Genomic DNA, 27,704 nt, shown 5'->3' with positions numbered 1-27,704 from the left:
AAAATTAACCATTTGGTGGCAGGCACCTGTAATCCCAGCTACTCGGGAGACTGAGATTGCTTGAACCTGGTAGGCGGAGGTTGCAGTGAGCCAAGATGGTGCCACTGCGCTCTAGCCTGAACAACAAAGCAAGACTCCATCGAAAAAAAAAAAAAAATTAGAAAATTGTTACTCAGAGAAGACAGTGACTTGTCCAAGATCATCCTGCCAGTAGTTGATAGAGCAGACCTCTGACCCAGGTTTTTTCATATCCTCTCCTGTGTTATTTCTAAATGCCATAGCTACCTTAACTGCCTTCACAGTTTACAGAGCATCTGTGCCTAAAGGAAAAGGGATGTAGGGTTAGCAGTGCCCACCACCCTCAACCTTACTCTTTCACATAATTTGCTAAGCAAGGGCAATTGCTCTTACTGTAGGACTGCAGTCCTCTCTGCCAGGGCCTGGGGCTTTTGCAGAGCTCATTACAGTTCACCTGTCCAAAGAGGTTGTAGAGCTTGATTTTGATGTTCTACCTATCCCTGCTCTTTTCAGGACCTATGACACTATGCTGAGTCTTGCAATGTTTTTAAGCCCTGTCATTTCCTTAAATTCTTAAAGCTATGTGGAGAGCTTCTGAATAAGAACACAGAGCCTGTCTGTGGGCAGGTCCTATAACTGAGCAGAGTGTATGTGTGATTATTTGCAGAGAATATGAATGTGTGCAGAGCCTGTGTGTGATTATCTGTAGAGATATGCCCGTGTGAAGAGGCCATTAACTGTCATAGGGTCTGTAAATATGTGTAGACCTTGTGGTTGTTTGCAAGCTTTTATGGACATTCTGCTAATGTGTTTAAAAAAAAGTCTGAAGCTGTTTTTCCCCCATGGCACAGGTGAGGGCCCTGCATAAAATCATGGCCCTTTTACCTGCTAACAGCATACCTGCTATGAACAACTCTGACACTCGCATAGCAGGCTGCTTCCTCACTGGCATCCCTGGGCTGGAGCACCTACACATCTGGCTATCCATCCCCTTCTGCATCATGTACATAGCCACCCTGGCAGGCAATGGCATCCGAATTTGTGTCATCCTCTCCCAAGCAATACTGCATGAGCGCATGTACGTATTCTTATCTATGCTAGCCAGTGCTGATGTCTTGCTCTCTACTGTCACCATGCCTAAGGCCCTGGCCAATTTCTGACTAGGATATAGCCACATTTCCTTTGATGGCTGCCTCACTCAGATGTTCTTCATTCACTTCCTCTTTGTGGCTGACTCTGCTGTCCTGCTGGCCATGGCCTTTGACCGCTATGTGGCCATCTGCTCCCCTCTGCAATATGTCATGATCCTCACAAACGAGGTCATTGGGAAGATCGTCCCTGCCGCCCTGAGCCGCAGCTTCGTCATCATGTTTCCATCCATCTTTCTCCTCAAGCGCCTGCACTATTGCCGGATCAATATCATTGCACACACATTTTGTGAGCACATGGGCATTGCCCATCTGTCCTGTTCTGATATCTCCATCAATGTCTGGTACGGGATGGCAGCTGCTCTTCTCTCCACAGGCCTGGACATCATCCTTATTACTGTTTCCTACATCCACATCATCCAAGCAGTCTTCCGCCTCCCTTCTAAAGATGCCCGCTCCAAGGCCCTGCGTACCTGTGGATCCCACATCTGTGTCATCCTACTCTTCTATATCCCTGCCCTCTTTTCTGTCTTTGCTTACAGGTTTGGTGGGAGACGCATCCCACGCTATGTTCATATCCTCCTGGCCAACCTCTACGTTGTCATTCCTCCTATGTTCAATCCCATTATTTATGGAGTGAGAACCAAGCAAATACTGAAAGGGGCTAAGCAAATGTTTTCAAATCTTGCCAAAGGATCTAAATAAATGCTTTCAACTTAGTCTCAACTTAATCCTTTTCTATACCAATCAGTTGTCATGTATTTAGCACATTCTCATCTCTACATCTTCCAATTATCCCTGTGTTATTCTCACCAATCTCCCAATTTATTTAAATATGTCATCTACTCAAACCCACCTCTGATTTTTTTTATCAGAAATCTTCAGTAAAATCTATCTCATCCTCTTACTCTTACTATTGAAATGCAATCTGATTTCCCATCACCTCAAGAAAAACTAGCTAATTAGGGGAAATTTAAGAATCTAATTTACCATCTAAGTGAGACTTTTCTCTAACTGCTTGCACTGGCTTCCTAATGTATTCTTAATTGCTTGTATATACTTTTGACATTTGCCATTCAACATCTTTCTCGTGATGAGAACCCTGGAGAACTGTCACATCAAAGAAGTTATAGTCTCATGGGATGATATTTTTCTTACCAGTTGCACAAATTCAAGATCATAGACACGTATATACCCATGTTCAGAGATACTAATATAGCAGCAGCATAAATAGGTGGACATATCCATTTATCAACTTTTATCAAATAATTCTGAACTAACCATTATGTGTTCTGGATAAAGTTTTCCCTGAAATGTAGGCAACTATATAGGATTCTTTTCCATCCATATATGCTTTGTATTTAAAAGTTATATTCATCATTATAATTAGAAATAAAAATACCACTCATATATAATACCTATGGATTTATGCATTAATAAATAGTTAAGGGAATATAAGCATCTATATGTTATTTAATAACTTGCTCAATAATATCTGCTAACATCAGGAATTAACCTAGGGTGATGTTCTCTGAGGTTGAGAAGAGCAACTCAACCTGAATTGTAACCCAAAACCAAACTATCCTTGAAAATGTAGTTCATCTCCCAACCCTGCCCACTCCTATACTCAGTCCACAGTGAAAGAGCCATCATTTGAGATTCTACCCCACTTTTCATCTAAATCACCGTTTTGTTGGGTCATGAGTATATTCCTTCTTGTTTTATTAGAGATCTCATGTTTGTGGCCAGGTGCGATGGCTCATGCCTATAACCCCAGCACTTTGGGAGGCAGAAGCGGGTGAATCACAGTCAGGAATTCGAAACCAGCCTGACCAACATGGTGAAACCACTTCTCTACAAAGTAGCCGGGCATGATGGTGTGTACCTGTAATCCCAGCTACTCAGGAAGCTGAGGCCGGAAACTCGCTTGAACCCGGGAGGCAGAGGTTGCAGTAAGCTGAGACCACTGCACTCCAGCCTGGGCAACAGAGCAAAACTCCATGCTCCACAAAAAAAAGAAATCTCATGTTTGTGTCTTAACTCCCTGTCTAGACTGTACATTTTCTGAGAAAGACAAAATTATTTTGAAGGTGTTTTATCATATTGCCCAAAAGCATGAGAACCCTCCCATAGCAAATATGTAATATGTGTTTATGTGTATAAAATTCTTCTTTAAAAAAATTTAACATGACTTTTCCACTATAGATTCATTCTTCTTTGCAGGAGTTCCTCCTGGGAGACACTGGGACTCAATGTCATGTAGAGGAGGGAATTGTGCTAGGTGCCAGGAGACGTGGATTTAAAAGTTGGGTGTACCACTTGTTCAATAAGCTTGGGAGTTTGCATAATAGCAATGAACTTAATTTTCTGCTCATCTTTGAAGAAGATGAGCAATCAATGTTCAGTTCATTTCCACCTTTTTCTTTCAACATAGCTCTCTGCATCCTTGAGACAATGATAATAAAAATTAGAGAGAGGAGTCATTAGCATCCTTATGATATGAAAGACAAAACTGTAAGAAGTTGTGATCAAGTTTTGAGTTCTAGATCTTTGTTGAAATTGATTATGTTGGACATGACTGTTCCATTTACCAAATGTGTAAGTCTGGGCAAGTTACTTTACTTCTCTCTCACTTTTTTTTTTTTTTTTTTTTGTGATGGAGTCTCGCTTTGTCGCCCAGTGTTGAGTACAGTGGCTTGATGTTAGCTCACTGCAACCTTCACCTCCCAGGTTCAAGCAATTCTTGTGCTTCAGCCTCCTCAGTAGCTGGTACTACAGGCATACATCACCACACCTGGCTAATATACATGTTGTTAGTAGAGATGGGGTTTCACCATGTTGCCCAGGATGGTCTGGAGCTCCTGACTTTAGACAATCCGCCCACTTCAGCATCCCAAAGGGCTGAGGTTACAGGCCTGAGCTCTTGCGCCCAGCAACTTTCTTAGCTTTAAAAGTGAAATAATAATAATAACTTTCTCTTAATGATTTAATGAGAAATAAATATATATCTATATTATAACAGTCTTTTACATATAAATAAATGTTCTACAAACGATAGCTTTATTTGTATTATTTCAATTATTATTAATGAATGGCTCATTTAACACTCATAACAGTTGTCCTGAGACCTAAGCCGATTGTGTATCACACTACAACTTTGTTTCTACAAGGAGGAATAGGAAAAAGAAAACAAGAATAAAGCAGGAAAATATTTTAATCTAATATTTACAATAACTAAATTCAATCAAATGTAATTTTAACAAGTCAAAATTAAATGTATTTTTAAAAGAATTATAGAGATTTCTTTAAATACAACTATGCCACTGAAGACACATAAACTTGACTGCCGTTTTACAGACACACCAAGCTGATTTCCATCTCAGGCCTTTATGCTTGTTATTCCCATTTCCTGAAACATCCTTTTCCTACACTTTTACATGACTCATTTCCGCCTTTCCTTCATTTCTCTGTTTATATGTCTCTTCCACAGGAATTTCTCTATGATCTTCTAATAAGAAATACACCTCTCTTTCTTTCATGAGAAAAAACAAAGTCATAAGCAAAGAGACAAAAGTCAATGACAAACTGAAATCTTTTTAACTTATAGGTAAAATGCTTGCTTTTCCTAATACATAAAAGTTCCTCAAAATGTAGAGGGAAAAGATTATCAAAATTCTGATGAACATAAAGAACAGATGCATAGTTGGAATATGCTTTGCTTACTATTAATAAGAGAAAATACAATAAAAACTACACCAAGATACCATTTCTCACCTGTCAGATGAGTAAAAGTTAAAAGGATTAACCCTGTGCTGGCCATAATGTTAGAAAACAGAGCCTCTCATACTTTCTTTATGGAAATACCATACAATAGAATTAATGTAGAATTGTGAAACATCTAACAAAATGTATATGAATTTATTTATTTATTTATTTATATTTTATTTATTTATTTATTTATTTTTGAGACAGAGTTTCGCTCTTGTTACCCAGGCTGGAGTGCAATGGCGCGATCTCAGCTCACCGCAATCTCCGCCTCCTGGGTTCAGGCAATTCTCCTGCCTGAGCCTCCTGAGTAGCTGGGATTACAGGCACACGCCACCATGCCCAGCTAATTTTTTGTAGTTTTAGTAGAGATGGGGTTTCACCGTCTTGACCAGGATGGTCTCGATCTCTTGACCTCGTGATCCACCCGCCTCGGCCTCCCAAAGTGCTGGGATTACAGGCGTGAGACACTGCGCTCGGCGTATATGAATTTATTATTTGATCCAGAAATCACATTTATAGCAGTTACATTTCGTATACGCCTCCTTACATACAAAATTATGGCATAAAAAGTTCATCATTATGACAAAATTTTTGTAACACAAAAGTTTTTGAAACAACCTAAATAGAGTCTGAAATTCCTAGATTTCAAATCCACACCCTTATGCTTACTAAAGTATAAAAACTTACTGACTTTTACCAAGTTACACAAAGGCGTTATAATCACACAGACAGGTTAGAGACTGCAGTCACTCTATTCAGTACATACTTCCTAACTGTTTGTCACCGGGCAATTTGGTAATTATCCTCTTTAACCCTGTTACCTTCTCTGTAAAAAAGAGTAACAATAACTGCTTCAGGGGTTGTTTTGTTTATTAATGAGATTAGCTAGATATAAGAAAATAAATAACTGGCATATTAATAGATACTTGATTGCTATCAAAAATTTAACTATCACAAAATAGCTAGAATATATTTTTATTTCAAGTATATTTATGTGCACCTCTGGTAGAGCTGTATGTTCACCAGCTGAATGCCTAAAAAACACAGCATCTTAACAAAAGAACAATAGATTTGTAAAAAGTGACAAAAAAAGTTTTAGGCTTCTAAGGGTAGCAGACTGTAGGAAAGTAAAAATGTGGTGGAAACTAATAGAGGATAAGGGTTGATTAGTAAGGTTTGTGTAGGCTCTTTCTCAATGCCATATTGTCTCTGGTGATAGATTGTTATGCCCTTTGTGGTAATAATGGAGAGGTATGAGTCAAGGGTAGGGGTCATCTTCACAAGAGGAATTTGTGTTTAGCTTTTGGGCAGATAGGAAGAGGGCAGAGAGCTCATCCTGTGTCTTCTTTTTCTCAATTGCTGGGATTACAGGTGTGAACCACTGTGCCCATCCAGCTAAATTTTGATTAAGTTCTTTTTAAAACTATTTGATTTGTGCTAAGGTCTGCTGTCTGTATCCTTCCCCAAATTTATGCCTTACAGTTACCCAAATTGCATGTTAAAATCCTGCCCTTCAAGGTGATAGGATTAAGAAGTGGGCCTTTTGGGAAGCAAAGATCATGAAGGCAGAGCCCTGCTAAACGGGATTATTATGCTTATAGTTGTAGAGAGCTTGTTCTTCCCTTCCACTTTCTGAGATAACAGTGAGAAAATGATGTCTATGAGGATTAGGCCATCACCAGGCAGATCGGCAAGTACCTTGATCTTGGACTTCTCAGTCTCTAAAACTATGCGAAATAAATTTATATTGTTTATACACTACCCAGCTTATGATATTTTGTTATAGCAGCCAGAATGGACTAAGGCATTTTGTCTCTCTGAGAAGCTGAATATAAGAACAAAGGAAAGCAAATCCTCCACTGGAGATGTTATGCTTCTTATGGTCTGATTTTGGGGGAATTATGCTATTTTGGGTTTAAAATGACAGTAAGCCAAGAAAAATGATCTAATTGTCTATACTAGAAGCACAAAGATCTTTAATTTTTTTTAATTTCAGCTTTTATTTTAGATGCAGGGGGTACATGTGCAAGGCTGTTTCATGGGTAGACGCACCAGGTAGTGACCATAGTACCCAATAGAAGATTCTTAACCCATGACCCTTCTCACTTCCTCCCTGTCTAGTAGTTGGCAATGTCTATTGTTCCCATGTTTATGTCCATGTATGCTCAATATTTGGCTCCACTTATAAAGGAGAACATGTGGTATTTGGTTCTCTGTTTCTTCATTAATAAATTTAGGATTATGACCTCCAGCTCCATTCATGTTGTTGCATTCATGTTCTTTTTTATTGTTGCTCAGTATTCCATAGTGTATATGCACCACATTTTCTTTATCCAATGAGTCATTGATGTGTTTGATTGATTCCATGTGTTTGCTATTGTGAATAGCACTGCAACAAACTTATGAGTGCAAGAGTCTTTTTGGTAAAATAATTTCTTTTCTTAGGTAAATACCCAGTAATGGGATTTCTGGGTCAAATGGCAGCTCTATTTTAAGTTCTTGGAGAAATGTCCAAATTGCTTTTCACAGCAGCTGAATTAAAACAATGCATAAGGGTTCCTGTTTCTCTGCAGCCTTGCCACCATCTATTGTTTTTTGACTTTAGTAATAGCTAGTCTGACTGGTGTGAGATGGCATCTCGTTTTGGTTTTGATTTGTATTTCTGTGATGATTATGATCATGAGCATTTTTTCATATGCTTGTTTCATATGCCATGTATGTCTTCTTTTGAGAAGTGTCTGTTGATGGCCTTTGCTCATTTTCTAATGGGGTTATTTAGTTTTTGCTTGTTAACTTAAGTTCCATCTAAATTCTGGATATTAGAATTTTGTCAGATTCATAGTTTATGAATATTTTCTGCTATTCCGTATGTTATGTCTACTCTGTTGATTTTTTTTTTGCTGTTCCAAAGAAGAGCTTTAATTTTTAATGATTATGGAAACAAGAAAGAATGAATAAGGAAGACTGCCATCCACAATAGTATCTCATTTGATAGGGGACCCAGTTTGTCTTATGTCAAAAAGATGGAATTTGGTCTCAGTATTGTGTTTGGGGTAAATGTAAAAGTAGAAGTAAAGTTTCTTTTAATTTCCTTTCTAATTGCTTGCTGTATCTCACCTCTGCTCCATTATCCTTTCTGTGATTTGTACATTCCCTAGACAGCTGGTGCCCATCTTCTTATGAATCTTTTTCAATGACCTCTTTTCATTTTTCCACTCTCAGTTATCAGGCTAATTGGGGGATTACCTATCATACCTGTGAAAGTACTAAAGGGGGTTCTATATAAGAAACATAGAAAGGAAATTGTGTGTGTGTGTGTGTGTGTGTGTGTGTGTGTGTAGGTTGAGAAAGTCCTTTCCTTAGTGTGTAAAAGATCTTGAGAACATTGCAGATCCCACATGATCTCCATGGAAGAAGCTGCCCACAAAATCCAGGTACATCTTAGGTTGGAAGGAATAGTAGCAGGAAATAATTTCTGATGGGAAAACTGCATATTCCCAAGCACTCTTGTCACTTACCCATCCCAGTAATAACTTAGAATCTTTCTTTTGCCCCATTATTCACATATTAAGACAAGTCTTTCTTCGCAGTCTTGCTATTTTAAATGAAAGAACAAACTAGATTAGAAACTTCTGAAATCCTATATATATAAAAAATTGTACCAAGATTGAAATCTTTCAGGACTCCCTGAAGAAAGAATGCAGCTGTGGGATCAGAAGGATGTGAAATGGTAAGAAAGGCAATAGAACAAATGGATGACATTCAGTTTATAAGAGTTTCTTCCTATTGTCTCAGACACAGTGGGGTTATTATTGGATCTTTTACCCTCTGGGAGAAGAAGTGAGTGTTCTTTCTAAGGCTTCAATCAAAAAAATCTAATTTTAAGCCCACCTCATTTACACTATTGTAAATGTATATAAGCAATGGAACAAAATAGTGAATGAACACTGACATCTGTATCCCTTGCATAAGAAGCTCCAGGCAGCTTTTGGGCAGTTGAAGATAGAACAGGGAATGTCCAAGAAGTTGAAGGTTTACATGATAAAATAGAAGGTATTCTGGAAGGTAGAAGTCAGTTCTCGAAATGCTTTTAATGAAGTGGTTGGACAATCGAATTCTGTCTGATTCTAGAGTATATAAAAGAAGTAGTTAATATGCTGACTGTCCTGTAGACCAATGCTGTCAAAATGCCCTTTTGACATTATTATGGATCTTGCACCAGAATGAAAATCAGCCCACTACTTTCTCACTAAAAATGTCTTGCTAACAAAAAACAAAACCAAATGAAAAAACATCACTTGAATTAAACATAGTTTTCTTGTTGACTTACATTCAGGCACAAAGTCCTCTTTTTTTGGCCAGCAGCTGGTCAGCAAGCCATACTCTGAGAAGCCCTGCCTTATTAAAACATCTCTCACTATTTCCCTCCTCTCTCTTTAGGAACAACTATATGGGTGAGGGAGAGAGGCTCACAGCAAAGCCAAGAATTTTAAGAAAAACTTAAGATGAAATCTTGGCTGGTGATTATTCTAGCTTTCCAGATTTTTGTTCCTGTATTTAGAGCTCATCTTTAGAGCCCATTTTTACTTCCTTGGCAGAAATTGGAAAGGTTATGATAGGCACTGACTAAGGACTCCTCTTGGGACTCAGAATCAGGGAGGTAACACAATATGGAAAAAAACTTGTGCTATGAACTTGCTGGCCCAGAAGTCAAGATTCATGTGGTCATTACAGAAATCAGCCCCTCCTGTCTTCCCTAAGCTGAATGCCAGCTTGAGGATGCAGAGAGGGCAGAGGAAAAAGTTTTAGAGACATGTGGATAGAGTGAGAAGATGAGATGATGGAAAGGAGAGCAGATTTACAGAAAAAATGTCTCCTCTCCTTGCTTCTCCTTCACTTTATATCTGACAACATCCCCAGGGACATTGCCTTCCTAAAGACATTCCTTCCTAAAGAGCATGGCAGCCTCTCTCTCTCTCTGCCTTTCCCTACAGAGTCAGGATAAAACTGTGGAACAACAGATTCATTCTAAATTTGAGCTGGTCACACACCATTTGAACAAAGTGGAGCAGAAGATGAGGAGGATGAGAAGAGGCTGAGAATTCTGGAAGAGGCTGAAGCCCAACTGGCCCAATGAGGCCAGAGCTGGATGAACTGATTTCAGAGCTGGAGCAGAGGAGTCAAGGGTCAGCACAGGCTCTGCTGCAGTTGAAATTAAATTCCTTGTTCAGTTTTCAGAGAGAAAGTAAGTGACCAAAACTTCTCCCTCAGCGTCCGCAGATCACATCCTATGGAGAGGATGAAGACATGCTTCAAGCCTTGCAGTAAACATTGCAGAGCAGACAGACATAAAGCCCCTGAGAATCAAAGCTAAATGATAATTAGTCTTGTTTTCATTACCTTAACAAAGGATCACTAAACATACTGAAAAAAAAATCCATAGTACCATGATGTCCTACAGGTAGCAATACTGTTTCATGCTGTGGGGGGCGGCCATTCTTGGGCCGCTACTTCATATTAACACTTCATATTAATCTCCAGCAAATGCTTAGGCTTAGCTCTTCTGATCACCACTCCACCACTACTTCTTATTCACTGCTCTCCACTTATGTCCCCCGCATTCCCTCTCTATCCTCTGGCATATCTTCATTCTCAGATATCCTAGGCAGCTTTCTTACACCTGGAACCTGTACCTCAGGGTTCAGCTCTGTCAGAACATCTGGCTGCTTCAAGGTCCAGGTCTTTCTCCTGAAGGTGAAATGAGACACAAAAACAGCCAGATTGGTTACAGCTTTGCATTTGCTTATTTGAACATGGTTTGAACAATTGGCTGCCTTTTATTGTACAACTGCCCGATGGGTTCTCCTTACCCACTGCACAGAAAAAAATCAATTCAGAGACAGTGGTATTACAGTAAAGAAAGATTAATAGTCATAGGGCTAGCCAAACCAAAGGAGGGTAGTAATTACTCAAATCAACTTCCCCAAAAACTCAGAGGCTAAGGTTATTATGAATAATTTGGTGGGCAAGGGAATAGGGAATGGATGCTGTTGATTGACTTGGGTTGAAATCATAAGGGTGAGGAAAATGGTCCTCACGCCCTGTGTCAGTTTCTGTGTGGGGGCTCCAGAATTGTTTGAGTCATGAGTAGCAGGTTCAAGTGGAGTCAGCTGGTCTGAACACATCTCAAAAGACTAGTCTTAGGTTCTACGATAGTGATGTTATCTACAGGAGCAACAGGGGAAGTCACAAATCTTGTGACCTTTGGCCACATTACTAGAGCAGCAAGGAATCATAAAAAAGCAGGCTGGAGAACAATGGCTGGTTCTTGTGTAACTACACCTATATTTTAGCAAATTTCAAGTTCCTTCCATAATCCTAATCTTGTGGGCTTTCATTAGTCTTACAAAGATGGTTTTGGTTCTCAAGCAAGGAGAGGGTTAGTTTTGGTGAAGGACTAGTATTGTCGTTGTTTTAAAGTTAACAAAGTCAATTAGCTTGTGAGGTTAGAATCAAGGTAAAGTCAGTTAGGTTAGATTTCTCTTATTTTTAGTCCCCACCCCTACACATTGCCACCAAATTATATGGAGAGAAAACCATTTTCGCAAATCCATTTCCTTCCGTCTATACTCTACAACACCTAGTTAAGCACATTTTCCTCCATATTAAAGCAGTAGCCAGACATTTCATCTCCTCTCCCTGGGTTTAGGCATTTTTGTTATCTCCAGGCCCCTTCAAACTACTCAGTGAAATTGGATATCTCTCTCGCACAAAAAACAAAAAGTTAACTTAAAATACATGATAGTCGTAAATGTCAGAGCTGAGCTATAAAACTCTTAGAAAAAAATATAGGAGTAAATCTTTATGACTTTAATTAAGCAGAACCTTCCCAGTTATGACTTCAAAAGCATGGAGACAAAAAAAAAAAAAAACAAAAAGGATTCCATAAAAGTTAAAAATGTGTGCCTCAGATGATACAATCATTTGTGTGCTTCAAATGATACAAAAAAAATGTGTGCTTCAAATGATACAAAAATGTGTGCTTCAAATGATACAATCACTTGAAGAGAGTGCAAAGACAACTCACAGAATAAAATAAAATATTAACAGGCTATACAACCCAATCCCAGCTACTTGGGAGGCTGAGGCAGGAGAATTGCTGGAACCCAGGAGGCAGAATTTGCAGTGAGCCGAGATTGTGCCATTGCACTCCAGACTGGGCAACAGAGCAAAAACTTCATCTCAAAAATAAATAAATAAATAAATAAATAAATAAATAAATAATCCTCTCACACACTGAGACCAAAAATAAAAATCGTTCAGTGATGCTTTTTGCCTGTGTGTTAAGTTTCAGCTTCAGTAATGTGACACACACAGCTGTTGTAAACTGTTCTGTCTTGTTCTCCAGCTTTATCTCTTGCCACACATTTTTATCATACCCATCTCAGACAATTGAAGTTTTCTTTTCCTTGAAAATCCAAGCTGAGAGGTTATAATAAATACAATGGAACATATTTATTTGTATTTTAAACTGGTCAGTCTAATTGTCACTATAGAAGGAATCTTAGAGAAAAAACTATGAAAGATTTTACAATGTAAAAAATGGTTACTCATCTAGTGTACTTTTCTGATTTTTCTTAGTTTCTTATTGTCTTTGAGCTTAATATAATTTATTATGTAAATTATATTGAGCTAAAAATCATGCAAGTGATTTTGCCCATGGAAATGCAAATTAATTGTCTCAAATAAACCTGTATTTGATTATTCTATTGTGGATGTTTACTTATTTTCATCTCTATGTAAATTCATTGCAAGGTTTTCTAATCGCCTATATTTATGTGTGTTTTTAAATTCTCCTTTGGATTGGTTACACCACCCTGCGGATTTTCTCCTTAATTAACTAAAGAATTCTTCTGCATGTGTTTATTTTAGATGTCTATGAACCTCATTATTTTATTTATTTTTAAACCATTTCTTAACAGAAATTAAGCTAAACTAAAAAAGACAAATTAGTGGATTATAGGAATGGTCTACTTGCATCTGCACCAGATAGTGACAGTAAAGATAGAGAGAAGTAAATCAAATGAATAAAAGTTCTTCAAAAGGATAAATTAAAAGCACAAAAATTGAATGTTGGGATGAGGAAGAGGGAAGAATTTAGGAGTTCATTGTTTCTGGGGGAACTAAAAAGGCGAGTTGTACCATTCATCAAGATAAGTAATAAAGGAGAATAAACAAATTGATCAGCAAATAAACATTAATATTATATACTGTTACTGAGAAATGAGCGGGCTTGCCTCTTGACATACATACAAGCCAATATCATGACACCTTTTGAGAAAAGTGAAGCTTAATTGCAAGTAGACTCACAAGGAGACAGAAGAAATGAATAATGAGGTATGATCTGATTGGATCTTGCAATGAGGTGATACTGGGAGGCATGATCTGATTGGATCCTGCCATGGGGTGATACAAGGGCTCAATCTGATTAGATCCTGAATTCCACCATGTGATGTCCCTTCTTTATTCAGTCCCTACTTTTTAGTTGGAGCACTTGGGTGCCACCTGTGGTTGCATGCCCGGTTTATCGGTGCATGTTCAGGTTATGTGACCTTTAGCTCAGGATGCTATGGCAACTGAAAAACAGCTCACAACTTTGACACATAAAAGTTGAACCAGGCTAGTCTGCTGAGGTTACAACATCTTGTTTTTGTTTTACCTGTGAGTTACTCACATGGACTCTGGAGCCCAAAAGAGGTCAGATCTATAGTTAATGCTAGGGCTTTGTCAGCTAGGAAAGTGGATGGGATTATCTAGAAAGGAGATTTCGAGAAAATGATATAATAAGAAACAAACAAAAAGCTATATTTAAGTGATTCGTTTGATTTTCTTCAAATTGACTAGAATGTAAATACACACACAGCAAAATTCATGTTTTATTCATTGATATTACTCCAGAGCCCTGCCAAATGCTTGCTACTTCATTATAGTTAACAATGCTGCCTATCACTAATTGATGATCTATTGTGTCTCAGGGGCTGTCCTAAGTGCTCTACATATACTTACATATTTAGTCTTCACAATAACTCTACACAGTAGGTATTTTACAGATAAGGAAACCGAGGCCCAAAAGAGGTTAAGAAAATTCCACAAATCATACACATGGTAAGTAAATGAGCTAGGATTTGAATCTTGGCAAAACTGGTTCCAGAGTCTATCATCTTAAATACTGTGCAACACAACATATATGATTTAATATGTGTCTGCTGAAAAGAAAGAACAAAATAAATTTTAAAAAAGAAGGAAGGAAGGAAGAAAATAGAAAATATCAAAGGAAAGATGGGGCCCGGCACAGTGGCTCACAACTGTAATCCCAGCACTTTTTGAAACTGAGGTGGGCGGATCACTTGAGTCCAGGAATCTGAGAACAGCCTGGGAAGCACAGTGAAATCTCATCGTTACAAAATAAACAGAAATTAGTGTGGCGTGGTGGTGTGTGTCTTTAGTCTCAGCTAGTTGAGAGGCTGAACTGGAAGGATTGCTTGTGCCTGAGAGTTTGTAGCTAAAGTGAGCTGAGATCACACCACTACATGCCAGCCAGGGCAACAGAGTGAGACCATCTCGGGAAAGAAAGAAAGAAAAGAAAGAAAGAGAGAGAGAGAGAGAGAGAGAGAGAGAGAGAGAGAGAGAGAGAGAGAAAGGAAAGGAAGGAAGGAAGGGAGAGAGAGAGAGAGAGAAGGAAAGAAAGAAGGAAAGAAGGAAAGAAAGAAGAAAGAAAGAAAGAAAGAAAGAAAGAAAGAAAGAAAGAAAGAAAGAAAGAAAGAAGGAAAGAAAGAAAGAGAAAGAAAGAAAAAGAAAAAAAGAAAGAAAAAGAAAGAAGAAAGAAAGAGAAAGAAAGAAAGGGAAAGAAAGAAAGGAAGAAAGAAAAAGAAAGGAGGGAGGGAGGGAAGGAAGGAAGGAAGGGAAGGAAGGGGAAAGAAGGAAGGAAGGAGGGAAAGAGGGAAGGAAGGAAAAAAGGAAAAATGAGAGGAAAGTAGGGAAAACAAGAAGGAAAGAAGGGTGGAAAAAAGAGAGAGAGAGGGAGGAAGGAGAAAAAAACATACATTAAGTGGGTCCGTGTTTGATGATCAGAAGCATCTGAAAACAAAATTGGTAGCTTGTTTCTACTACACCCCTAAGCCTCTGGAACAAGAAATCTTTCTCACTGAAATTTGTTTTTCTTTGGTTTTACTGAAGTTCCTCCTCTAATCAGAGGTTAACAATTTTTCTTTCAGAAAATCCAGGTAAGCCTATCCTGAATTCTCAAGCATAAACTATCCTGAGTCTTAATCTCGGCCTTGCAACATCTACTTTTTTCCTTTCCTTTCTTCCCATCAGCTCCCAACTGGTAGTAATGAATTAAGGAGGGTTTCCCATGAGAGGAGGGGAAATACTGACCACAGGAATCATCTAACACTGCTTTCAAACAAGTTGTACTGATAAAATATACCAGACATTTTTTTCCAGGAAGTCTACCTCCTGTGAACATATTAGAGATTTCTTGAAAGAAAATATATTAGAAGTGTATTAGAGATTTACTCACAGAAAATCTACATCCTGAGTTTATATGTATATCTTTTTTTCTCTATTTGCCTGTGAGAATGTTCTGTGACCCTTGTCATGGTCCTGCTTGTTTTCCTGAAACCTCTTTCCTATCAAATGTTAATGTCCACTTACTGCTATTAGGAAATCTTGACACCTCAACCTGTGCACTAAACAATACTTCTAGTATATAATGAGCATTTAATATATTGTTATAGTAACAGGCTGGATCCCTTGATACCACCCTGAGTCTAGAACTGCAGCAGTGGGTTCTGAGCCTAGAGCTGCAAGTATGCTGAGTACTCAGGGACTTGGGGCTGTTAGCAAATCTGTGCCTTCATTACCTTCAAACCTGTCCTACTGGATGCATCACATCACCCCACCAACCTCTGAATCCCACATGCTTGGTTCCCTTTTAACACTAATGTATTCTACTGTATTGGGAATACTTTTTCAATCTATTCAATACTTTTTTTTTAATTTTATTTTTTAATTGCATTTTAGGTTTTGGGGTACATGTGAAGAACATGCAAGGTAGTTGCATAGGTACACACATGGCAGTGTGATCTGCTGCCTTCCTCCCCATCACCTATATCTGGCATTTCTCCCAATGCTATCTCTCCCCAACTCCCCACCCCGCGCTGTCCCTCCCCTATTTCCCCCTGACAGACCCCAGTGTGTGATGCTCCCCTCCCTGTGTCCATGTGTTTTCAATGTTCAACACCTGCCTATGAGTGAGAACATGTGGTGTTTGATTTTCTGTTTTTGTGTCAGTTTGCTGAGAATGATCATTTCCAGGTTCATCTATGTCCCTACAAAGGACACGAACTCATCATTTTTGATGGCTGCATAATATTCCATGGTGTATATGTGCCACATTTTCCCTGTGCAGTCTATCATCGATGGGCATTTGGGTTGGTTCCAGGTCTTTGCTATTGTAAACAGTGCTGCAATGAACATTCGTGTGTATGTGTCCTTATAGTAGAATGATTTATAATCCTTTGGATATCTACCCAGTAATGGGATTGCTGGGTAAAATGGAATTTCTATTTCTAGGTCCTTGAGGAATCGCCACACTCCATTCAATACTTGATGAACAGTAGGGTTAATTCCATTTTTTAATATGAGTAAAGCTGCTATGAACATTTGTGTACAAATCTTCGCATGGACATGATTTCATTTCTCTTGAGTAGTTTCCTATGAGTGGACTTGATGGATCATATGGTAAATTTATATCTAACTTTCTGAGACCCCATGAATTATTGCCAAGTACCTTCATTTCTTCTCAACCGTCAGAATGCCCAGTCTCCCTGTTCTAGATGAGAAATTAGAGAGAAAATAAAAACTGCCTTGGTTAGCAAACAAATAACAACAACAACAAAAAAAAACCTCCTCACACCGAGAAACAGCCTTTTATTCTGTTTTTTGGGTTTCGTTTTCTTTTTGTTTTGAGACTGGTTATTGCTGTGTCACAGAGGCTGGAGTGCAGTAGCAGGATCATGGTTCACTGCAGCCTCGACCTGCCAGGCTCAAGTGTTCCTCCCACCTGTCAGCCTTCCAAGTAGCTGGGACTATGGGCACATGCCTGGCTAATTTTCCTGTTTTTTTTTTTTTTTTTTTTTTTTTTTATGTTCTTCTTTTTTTTTTTTTTTTTTTTTTTTTTTTAGACAGGCTCACTCTATGTTGCCCAGCTTGACCTCAAAATCCTGGATTCAAGCTATCCTTCCACCTCCGCCTCCCAAAATACTGGGATTATTAGCGAGCCACCATGCCCAAACAACATCCTCTTTTTAACTGAGCCTTCTGGCCCCAGAAATGAAGTTCTATGCTGAGAAGACTATGGAGTCTGTAAGTTACTTCCATTTATATTAGCTCTTAGAAATTGGCCTGAGAAGGGACTCTGGGTTGGGCTTCTCCATCACTTCTCTAATACTTCTAACCCTCTGGGTGTCAATCCTACCATTTTGTATTCCAAGGGACTTAAATGTGGGCTGGGCCAGTGACAGGTTGGTGTCCATACTGAACAGTTTGGGTGGGGCCAGGAGAATCTCAGAGCATAAGCAGGCTTTGACCCACAGCATCACCCATGGGCAATATGGAGGCAGCCATACCTAAAACCCTTGTGAAGAAAGCCACACAAGGGGTATTCTGAAATACCCTTTGCGTGGCTACGTAAGCCTGCGGACATGAGGTACTCACTGAAATAGTGACACGTGTCTCCACTTCTTATTATGAGATTTTAGTGACCTTCCATTTGCCTGGGGACTGTTCAGAGAAACCTCTTTATACTTAACTCAGTTCTCTCCCAATTGCCCAATCCTTTGTCCTCACTTTTATCTGGACACCCCAGTCCCTCCTCTCTCTACACCTCCCTCCCCAATCCACCTTCTAAGCCAGGTGATCCTCATCTAATCAGTCTCCTTAGGGAGGAGCTTTGACATCCTTTTCTTCTCAGAGCTTTTGTGCTATTGAAACCCTATAGAGTTCTGAGGCTCTATAAGCTTTACATGTATTCACAGACCTAAAGAAAAACAAAGATTTATTGTCTTCTAGTTATATAGGTCAGAATTACAGATACACACACATAGCTTTATACATATATATATATGTATTTTAAACTGATAAATTTTAATGATCGTCTTGCAAGATGTCACTATGCAAAGGGGTTATCTTTTACTCAATTGTATAACTTTATTTTTTTAAATTTAGATATTTAAATTAATATGTTTATATGGAGTACAGGTGTATTATCAGTGTGATTAAACTCTGTTATGATTGGAAACCTACAGTACACTGCAGACAATTTACAAGGGTCATCTCTGGCCTTCGGGTGTTCTCAAAGGCCTCCGGATTTGCCGTTCCTCAGGTAAGATGAACAGCTTTGCACTGCCGCCTTTCAAAACTATCTTGATCTCCCTTACCACCTGATGGGCACTGGTGACCACACACCTATGGAATCCGGTGGCTGTCCCGCGGTGCGGACAATTTGACCCTCCTCCTCCCCTGGTCCCGCCCCTTCCCCCCTGAGTCTTTCGGGTTGGGTGGAGGACGTGGCTGCTGCCTCTCGGCTCTGATCCACACCGCAGATTCCAGGTTAGTGAGCAAATTCATTTTCTGGCTAGCCATCACTGTCCCTACTTGTCTGGAGAGTTCGACCCGCCCTGTAGGTCGGGTTGGGGGTTCACGGGTGGAAGAAGAGTGAGGGAGACTTCTGCAGTTTTGAGTTGACTTAAGTTTGGGGAGGGAGCACAGAAGAGGCACCTTTGCAGCTGGGAATAGGCCGTGCAAAGGATAGTGAGAGTTAAACCTCGATTCCAGAAGCTAAAGTTATGTAAGGGAGGCAGCTCTGGAAACTTCGCGTTAGGGAGTCGCGGCAAACCGTGTGTCAGGCGTGGATTCAGGGTCAGCATCCCTTCCCCCTATCCCCTCCCCCATCTCCTGCCCGGCCACTCCAGGAAGTCAGCACCATTTATCCTCCATCCCAGGCGGCCCCTGGGAGGAGTCTCCCAGAGGGAGTTGGGAGATGAGCCTTCCGCAGTCTCTAGACCTGTGGGTCTGTCTGTTCAAAGGCCAAAGGCTGGCGGAGGAGGGAGTCCCTGCCTTTCTCGCACCGGAGCGGAGACATGCGTAGTTGAGTTTAGATGGAAGACCAGTGAGCGCGCTCTGTTCCTTAAAATTAGTTTAAGACGCCTTGGATTGCTCTGAAGAGCTTTGACCACCTGATACTGCTTACATCTGGAATTTGTCTGGCTTCTCGTTCCCCAGGTGTGCCAGTCGGAGAGGGATGTCTGCCTTTCTGTTGACTGGCTCTTACTGTCACTTCTGGCAGAGGGGACAGAGCAGTGAAAGAGACAGGTCCTTTCCCTTTCGGAACTCATTATATAGATAATTTTATCTTTATTTATTTTTCTTCCTCACTGCAAGTGAGCCCACTGAAGTTAGAGACATTTTATTTAATCATTCAACAGAGACAGAAATGTGTGGTTAGGACCATAGTTGCCACAGCCAGACTGTTCAAATCCTGACTCTGACAGACACTGGCTGTGTGCCCAAAGACTGTTAACCTGACTTCTTTGAGCTTTGGTTTTTCCCGTCTACAAAGCGGACGGAGTAATGTGTATATCCTAAAGTTTTGGTGAGGATTCAGTGAGACAGATTTAAACACGTAGAAGGCTGCCTGACGATGTTGAAATTATGGTCATTATTACTGGCAAACTCCATGCCTAGCTTTAAAAAAAATGCCCAATCAAAACAATTTTTAAATTATAGGTTTCTGAAATGCAGGGAGTAGATATGCTTTTGAAGTGGAAATTAAATTTTTTTGAAACCATATTCCAATTCAAATATTTATTGAGTCCTATCTGTTAGATAATCAATTCCAGATAATACGTTAAATATAACCCTACATAAAGATTTTTTTTAATGTTATTCCTAAAGTGCAAGAACTCATGCCCAACTCACTTATAAATGCAATTGCCACCTATTTTATTCCACTTTCACTAGAGCTCCCTGCTGGTGGACAGGCCTGCCCTGTCATTCTGAACTCTGAACCTCCAGCCTACACCAGCCCCGGTATTCCCTGTTCAGTCACTGATTTTTAGTTTGAAAGCCATTTTGATATCAATCTGAGCTTCCACTCTAGTAGATGCTTCATATCTAAATAGAAAGCCATTCTCTGTCCCCCTCCTTCTTCTAGCTGTTTTGCGCCCTAAATGGTATCCACTTTTGGGAAAGAGAGTCCTTTCTCTAGGGCAGTGCTTCTGAAGCCTTAATGTACATAAGAATCACCCAGAGAACTTATTAAAGCGTAGATTCTGAATCATTCCAGGAAAGACAAGTGGTTGCAGTGTTGCTAGTTAGCAGACTTTTTCTGGCATCTGGTTCTGATTTAATTGATCCCACCTGGTCATGAATTTGGGCTCTTTCTACTGCTAATTTGATCCACTGGGCTCTGGGTCTGCAGGCTCTCCTGGTCTGCACTCCTCACCATCAGAATGCCTTCTCTCACTGCTCTGGAGACTTGGTCTCAGTTGGAAACTGGCAGCCTCCCATATCTCCCTTGGGCTGCACTCAGCTGCAGTGGGCAGTAAGGGCTACCGGTGTGTGGGCAAGGGTCACTCAAATCTAATCTAAATGTATGCTTCCCTCCTTCACAATTCTTTCCCAAGCCTCAACTTTCACAAGAGACCTCAACTCTCACATCTTTTTTCTGCTCAAGAATTTTTCTCTAAAGCAGAGTAATATTATGAGATGAATATCTAAAGTAGTGTATTACATAGAAAAAAAGACATGTAATCAAATAGAAATAGAATGAAGCCAGATAGGTAATTTTACATATTCAAGTAACCTCATTAAAAATAAGCAGGCAAAATTCATTTTAATATATTTTATTTAATCCAACATATGCAAAATCCTGTTAGGATATGATATGATCATTATAAAAAAATATTAATAAGATAGTTTAATTTTTTTAAACTAAATCTTCAAAATCCAATGTGTATTATGTACTTAAAACATCCCATTTCTGAGTAGCCACACTTCAAATGCTCAGTAGCCACATGTGGCTCCATGTTTAACAGCACAGTTCCATTATGCTTTGAAGATAATAAACCAAGCCTTTAATTTTTCTTGTATTTTTTTGTTCCTGTCAGGTTTATTGAGTTATAATTTATATCTAATAAGTTACAAATTTTAAGCATAACATACAATTCTGTGAGTTTTCAATTGTAGTCAGTTGTGTAACCACCACCATGATCATGATACATAAAGGGTATTTCCATCGTCCTTCAAATTTCCTTATGCCCTTTGCAGTTCATCTTCTTCTCCCACTCCTGGGCCCTGGCTTCCACTGATGTGCTTTCAAATACTATAGCTTTCTCTTTTCTAGGATTTCATATAAATAGCATCATACAGTAACTTAAATTTGATGTCTGGGTTCTTCCACTTTAGATAATGCTTTTGAGATTTATCTTGTTGTATGTATTAGCAGTTTGTTTCGTAATAAGCCATTGTATGGATACAGCACAGTTTGTTCATTTACCAGTTAGTGATCTCATGGATTCTTTCCAGTTTGGAGCTTTTACTACATTCCATTTATGAGGCAGTAATTCTCCAAGGGAATTGGGTGTACTAAGTACAGTTTTGTCTGAAATGAAATTGTCCATGTGTTTGTTGAGGAAGATGGACTGGAATTGGACTTTCAGTTAAAATATATCAAGCTGAGCATGGCGGCTTACACCCATAATCCCAGCATTCTGAGAGGCTGAGGCGGGCAGATCACGAGGCCAAAATATCAAGACCATCCTGGCCAACATGGTGAAACCTTGTCTCTACTAAAAACACAAAAATTAGCTGGGTGTGGTGGCACGTGCCTGTAGTCCCAGCTACTCGGAAGGCTGAGGCAGGAGCATCACTTGAACCCCAGAGGCAGAGGTTGCAGTGAGCCAAGATCACACCACTGAACTCCAGCATAGCAACAGAGCGAGACTTGGTCTGAAAAATAATAATAGTAATATAATATCAACACAATTATTTTTTAACAGTAACAATTTCATAAGATAGCGCATTTATTTCTATACTCTAATGCCAACATCAAGGACAACTGTAAGCTCAGCAGAAAGTTGTAATGTTCAATCCATTGTAAAGTTAATTGATCATTTCCTGTGTTAGTTGCAGTGCTAAGGTCTAGGGCACCTGGAAGATAAAGTGAGACTGGGCCTCTGCCCTCATAATGCTTTATCAAAGGCAATAGAGCCTTATAGTGCAATGTGCTAAGTGAGACGATATGGGTATGGTAGGCGATATTAACAAAGGAAATAATAATGCAGCTCCCATAGATGTGATTAATTCAGGTAAAACGTCTCAGATGATAGGCACATACAGCTGTCATATGAATTAGTACTGCCAGTTAGATGTACAGAGTTCATTAATTTGTTAAAAAGTATATTTTTCACGCTTTATGGAGATGAGGAATATAAAGAGTAATAAGAGCTCCAGCTCTGCAGCCTGTGGGTCTGCATTCAAAACCGGCCCCACCACTTGAAGGATCTACTAAATCTCAGTTTATGCAACTATGAAATGAGATTTAAGGGGCATTCATAATGTTGTTATATGGAATTATTGAGTTATTCCATTCAAAATAAGTTAATTTTTGCTGAGTACATAATGGTCTGTAAATATTTGCTGTGAGCTTTGCTGCTACTAAGCATGGCAAAGCTGAAGACCCAGGCCAGTACTTGCAGGAGCACCATAGAACACTAGATGGCAGCACCGAGGACCTGTTTTCAGCTCACTGGATCCTCCAGCGGGGCCACTAGAAGGCTTATGCTTATGTCCGGTGACTTTTTCTTGCCCTTATCTGAGACACTTTCTTGGGCCCTTTCTTCTAGAGGGAGTGTTGTTATTAAGAGGCAATTCGATATACTTTTTAAATATATCAGGCCCTCAAGATGGGGGTAAATTGGTACAATTTACAGGACCTGTGTTTAGTCCCACACAGACCATGTTTTTTACATCAATATACATTTGTTTTTGCTGGGAAACCAGCCAAAGACAAATTAGAGAATTCCATCTGCTCCCTACCTACTGTGGCCTGTCCAGTACAACACGGTCACACATGGGACCATGGCCAGAGCACCTTCAAATAGGCAGTGTTAGCTGGCTTTTCTTTGGTGTCCCAAACACAACTCCAGGTAGGCAAGCAGAACAAATGTCCCCCAGTGAAAATAACTCAATGCTGGAAACCGTTTTTAAAAATTTCTAAAGAGTATTCTCGGTGTGATTTTGAATAATGGTAATGTAATTTATCAACAGAACCCTTCCAAGAAAAATGAATAGAGGATAAAGATAGTATTTCTCAATGAAGATATAAGGCCTCAACTGCCTTACCAGCCACCTCTCCTTACATATGGGTCCCCTTGGGATCCTGTTGAAGTTTAAGACAGGCCCCAGCAAAATCCCATCATCAAATAGGATCTCTCCCATTTCCATATTTCCAAAACACTTGGTCCGTGCCTGACCTTTACAGCCTTTACAACTGACTGTCTTTGGTTAAAGTTATGAGTTTGAGAACAAAGCTTTGAACTGGGACCCTGGAAAGGTTAGATTATGCCAATCCTACAACTTACAAGATGCATGATTTTGTAAAGTCACTTAATGTTTCTTCTTATTGAAGAATCGAGAATACTCTTTTTTATGCAGAGTTGTCCCATGAAGGTTAGAAAAAGCAGGAGGATGTGATTTCTAAATCACAACTGGTGACAGAATCATTAGTTGTTAAAAATATTACCACCCCCCAGGCTGGGCACAGTGGCTCACGCCTGTAATCCCAGCACTTTGGGAAGACGAAGTAGGTGAATGACTTGAGGTCAGAAGTTCGAGACCAGCATGGCCAGCATGGTGAAACCCTGTTTCTACCTAAAATGCAAACATTAGCTGGGTGTGGTGGCACTTGTCCGTTATCCCAGCTACTCTGGAGGCTGAGGCACAAGAATCGCTTGAACCTGGGAGGCAGAATTTGCAATGAGCCAAGATCACACCACCGCACTCCAACCTGGGCAATAGCAAGACTCAGTCTTAACAACAACAAAAAATTACCTCCCCTTATTGCAGCCATTGCTGTTTCTTTGTTTTTTGTTTTTTTTCTGAGAAGGGGAGCCTCTTGGGTGAGAGAGCTCCATGTGGAGCAGGGCTGTTAAGAGGTGGAAGTGTTTGCACAGTTTTGGAGATCAGATACCAGAGAGTAATGCCAGAGTGATGGCAAAGAGGTGAAAGAGCTCATGAGAAAAGTCACAGATAATCATTGTTGAGGATGAGGGGGTTCTGACCTTTCATTCTTCAAAAGGTGAGGACCTATATGTCAGGCTCTGTGCTAGCTGCCAAGGATGCAACCATGAACAAAAACAGCCTCTGATCTCATGGAGCTTACATTTCATTGAGAGGATTCAGGCAGTAAAGATCTATGTTAGGTGGTGTAAGAAGTAAAATAATGAGGCAAGTACGTGGAAAGTGACTGTATGGTGGCTATGCTTTAAGTAGACTAGTCAGAGCAGACCCTTCTGATAAGAGAATAGTTAAGAAGCTAGTAAGTCATGCAGATAGCAAAGTAAAGGGTCATCCTTACATCATGAACAGCAAAGGCAAAAATTCTGAGGCAGCAGTGTGTTTGGGGCACTTTTAACATTGAGGAGATGTTTTGGGTGAGAAAAGTTCACACAGGCCAGGCATGGTGGCTCATGCCTGTAATCCCAGCACTTTGAGAGGCCGAAGCAGGCAGATTGCTTAAGGTCAGGAGTTCAAGACCAGTCTGGCTAACATGGTGAAACTCTGTCTCCACTAAAAATACAAAAATTAGCTGGGTGTGGTAATGTGCACCTGTAATTCCAGCTACTCGGGAGGCTGAGGCAGAATTGCTTGAACTCTGGAGGCAGAGGTTGTAGTGAGCTGAGATCACACCACTGCATTCCAGCCTAGGTGACTGAGTGAGTCTCCTTCTCAAATAAAAGAAAAAAGAAAAGGTCACACAGACAGTGACTTACACAGGCCCCTCCTTCCCAGGACTTCAGTTTGTCACTCCATTCAATAGGAGCAAGAGGAAATCATAACCACTGCTCTAACACGGGAAGAAACTGCTGTCTTGTGTGAGCTAGGATAAAGATCGTGTTGGCAATTAGAATGAGAAGCCCTTGTTACCCAGGTGTCTGACCTCTTTATCCAGGACTGGGCAGTCAGTATCCCTTCTTTCTCCCTGCTTTCTTACCATGACCCTTTTTTGTTTGCTTACCTACCTAGGATTCTACAAGCAGGAGATATCTTAGAAATCAGGGCTGGGCAGGCAGGAGCCAGGAAAGTAGCCACAATGACTTCAACAGTACTGGTGGACATACAAGAAGAGGTGACCTGCCCCATCTGCCTGGAGCTCCTGACAGAACCCCTGAGCTTAGACTGTGGCCACAGCTTCTGCCAAGCCTGCATCACAACAAATAGCAGGGAATCAGTGATTGGTCAAGAAGGGGAAAGAAGCTGCCCTGTGTGCCAGACCAGCTACCAGCTTGGGAGCCTGCGGCCTAACCGACATCTGGCCAACATAGCGGGGAGGCTCAGAGAGGTGGTGCTGGGCGCTGGGAAGCAGCTGAAAGCAGTTCTTTGTGCAGACCATGGAGAAAAGCTGCAGCTCTTCTGTAAGGATGATGGGAAGGTCATTTGCTGGCTTTGTGAACGGTCTGAGGAGCACCGTGGTCACCACACGTTCCTCATGGAGGAGGTTGCCCAGGAATACCAGGTGGGACCCCAGGGTGGAGGGGGAGATGGAGAAACAGGTTCTTTGGTAGATTTTATCATTTTGTCATCCTCTGACCTAATTTCTTTATAGTCCTTTCATTTACCTAGAGAAGGAACCTGGAAGCTTCCTCCCTGATTAAGAGTAGAGACTTTATCTCTTACTTGCTATACCAGATTGAGTAGACAGAGCTGCTGGGGGAAACAGGGGTACTTGGTTGATTGAGTATGGAGATACGTTGGTAGTGAAGGTAAAGGAATTTATTTACTCATGTATTTATTTTGAGATGGAGTCTCGCTCTGTCGCCCAGGCTGTAGTGCGGTGGCGCAATCTTGGCTCACTGCAACCTCTGCCTCCCAGGTTCAAGCAGTTCTTGTGCCCAGCTTCCCAAGTATCTGGGACTACAGGCATGCACCACTATGCCCAGCAAATTGTGTGTGTGTGTTTAGTAGAGGTGGGGTTTTGCCATGTTGCCCAGGCTGGTCTCAAACTTCTGAGCTCAGGCAATCTACCCACCTCAGTCTCCCAAAGTGCTGGGATTACAGGCATGAGCCACAGGTGTTTTGTGGTCAGGCACCTTCCCAAGGAGGTTGGAGAATCAGCCTATTCCTGTTGGTTTTCATCCCCTGTATATAAAAGATATGTTGGCCTTATCTCAAGTTTTCATCCTAGGTTAGGAAAGCTTCTTTTGAGGTTAGCAGAATCTCTGTCCTGTTCATTCCATGTCAGGGTACTGAGTCAACTGAAGGCTTGATCCTGCTTAACGTGATTTGTTTCTTCCAGGAGAAGTTTCAGGAGTCTCTAAAGAAGCTGAAGAAAGAGCAGCAAGAAGCTGAGAAGCTAACAGCTTTTATCAGAGAGAAGAGGACAACCTGGAAGGCAAGGGGGACATTTTCTGATGCTGTCCTGGGGCAGGAATCAGGGCAGGTCATAGGAGCTGAAGGCAAAGGAGTCCTGGTCCTGCCTGTCCTCTGATACCATGGCTAGAAGAGCTTTCCTTTGCCTGGTCTTCCACTGTATTCCTTCCAAACAGGGGTAGGAGAGGGGAGCTAAATAGCAAACATATCAAAACTGAACTGACACAATCACATAGCAAAGGACCCATGGTTAGGGGTTGCCCAGTTCATAATTCTGGATCTTGCTCTATAGTTTCAGTCTCTTTGGCTTCCTGGGAATAACAGGTTAGTCACAGGCCAGTCATTTCTTCCTCAGTACTCAAAATTGGTGAGGGAGGCTTCCTGGAATCTAAACCTCACCCAGGAATCACAGTTGATATCTAGGAGGCCTAGATAAAGCATCCTGGGGGTAATGGTCTGGGCAGAGCTGAAGGGAGAAAACAAGGAAAAAACAGCCTACATAGGCTTTTCCCTGCAGCATTTACCCTCCCTCTCCCAGAGAGCCTGGCCCAGGAAAGCAGTCTTGAGTGCAACTCCCTCACTTTTTATAGGGGAGACCCTCAGTGCAACAGACTAGCAGCCTCTTTTTCTTCCCTGTTCCTGAAGAATCAGATGGAGCCTGAGAGATACCGGATCCAGACAGAGTTTAATCAGCTGCGGAACATCCTAGACAGAGCGGAGCAGCGGGAGCTGAAAAAGCTGGAGGAGGAAGAGAAGAAGGGGCTGCGTATTATAGAAGAGGCTGAGAATGACCTGGTCCACCAGAGCCAGTCACTGAGAGAGCTCATCTCGGATCTGGAGCGTCGATGTCAGGGGTCAACAATGGAGCTGCTGCAGGTAAGGCTTGTGAAGGAGCCCAGATCAGAGACTCAAGGAAAAGAGAAACTAAGTGTTCTTCCTTTCTGGGCCATCAGACTACCATCATTGCAAGGACAAGAAAAAACATTCCTTTGGCACTATAGAGCCTATTTCCTATTAAACTATTTAGAGGTATAGAGCAAAGCATAAGATAATTCA

The 27,704-nt window shown here is 40.7% G+C and overlaps 2 protein-coding genes across 3 annotated transcripts in view; both read left to right on the top strand.

The window, feature by feature from the left end:
* The first annotated feature begins 665 nt into the window (after window positions 1-665).
* LOC108288294 (olfactory receptor 52B6) lies at window positions 666-2,581 on the top strand. The gene is given in 1 exon segment (XM_017507178.2): window positions 666-2,581. A coding segment is annotated over 1 exon segment (1,011 nt). The 5' UTR covers window positions 666-860; the 3' UTR covers window positions 1,872-2,581.
* A 15,955-nt stretch (window positions 2,582-18,536) lies between these two features.
* TRIM6 (tripartite motif containing 6) overlaps window positions 18,537-27,704 on the top strand; it is a 14,703-nt gene continuing 5,535 nt past the window's right edge. The window contains exons 1-4 of one of the 2 annotated variants that reach the window (XM_017507273.2): window positions 18,537-18,608; window positions 25,305-25,794; window positions 26,575-26,670; window positions 27,294-27,524. In XM_017507273.2, coding sequence (XP_017362762.1) covers window positions 25,372-25,794; window positions 26,575-26,670; window positions 27,294-27,524 — 750 coding nt within the window. In that variant the 5' untranslated portion in view covers window positions 18,537-18,608; window positions 25,305-25,371. The remainder of the gene's footprint in view (window positions 18,609-25,304; window positions 25,795-26,574; window positions 26,671-27,293; window positions 27,525-27,704) is intronic. The other variant, XM_037730956.1, reaches the window with a different exon arrangement.

This window comes from Cebus imitator, unplaced genomic scaffold (assembly GCF_001604975.1).
Source record: "Cebus imitator isolate Cc_AM_T3 unplaced genomic scaffold, Cebus_imitator-1.0 Scaffold370, whole genome shotgun sequence".
NCBI classification, from domain to species: Eukaryota; Metazoa; Chordata; class Mammalia; order Primates; family Cebidae; genus Cebus; species Cebus imitator.
Note: the sequence above shows the minus strand (reverse complement) of the source record. Positions and strands in the feature narration are given on the sequence as shown.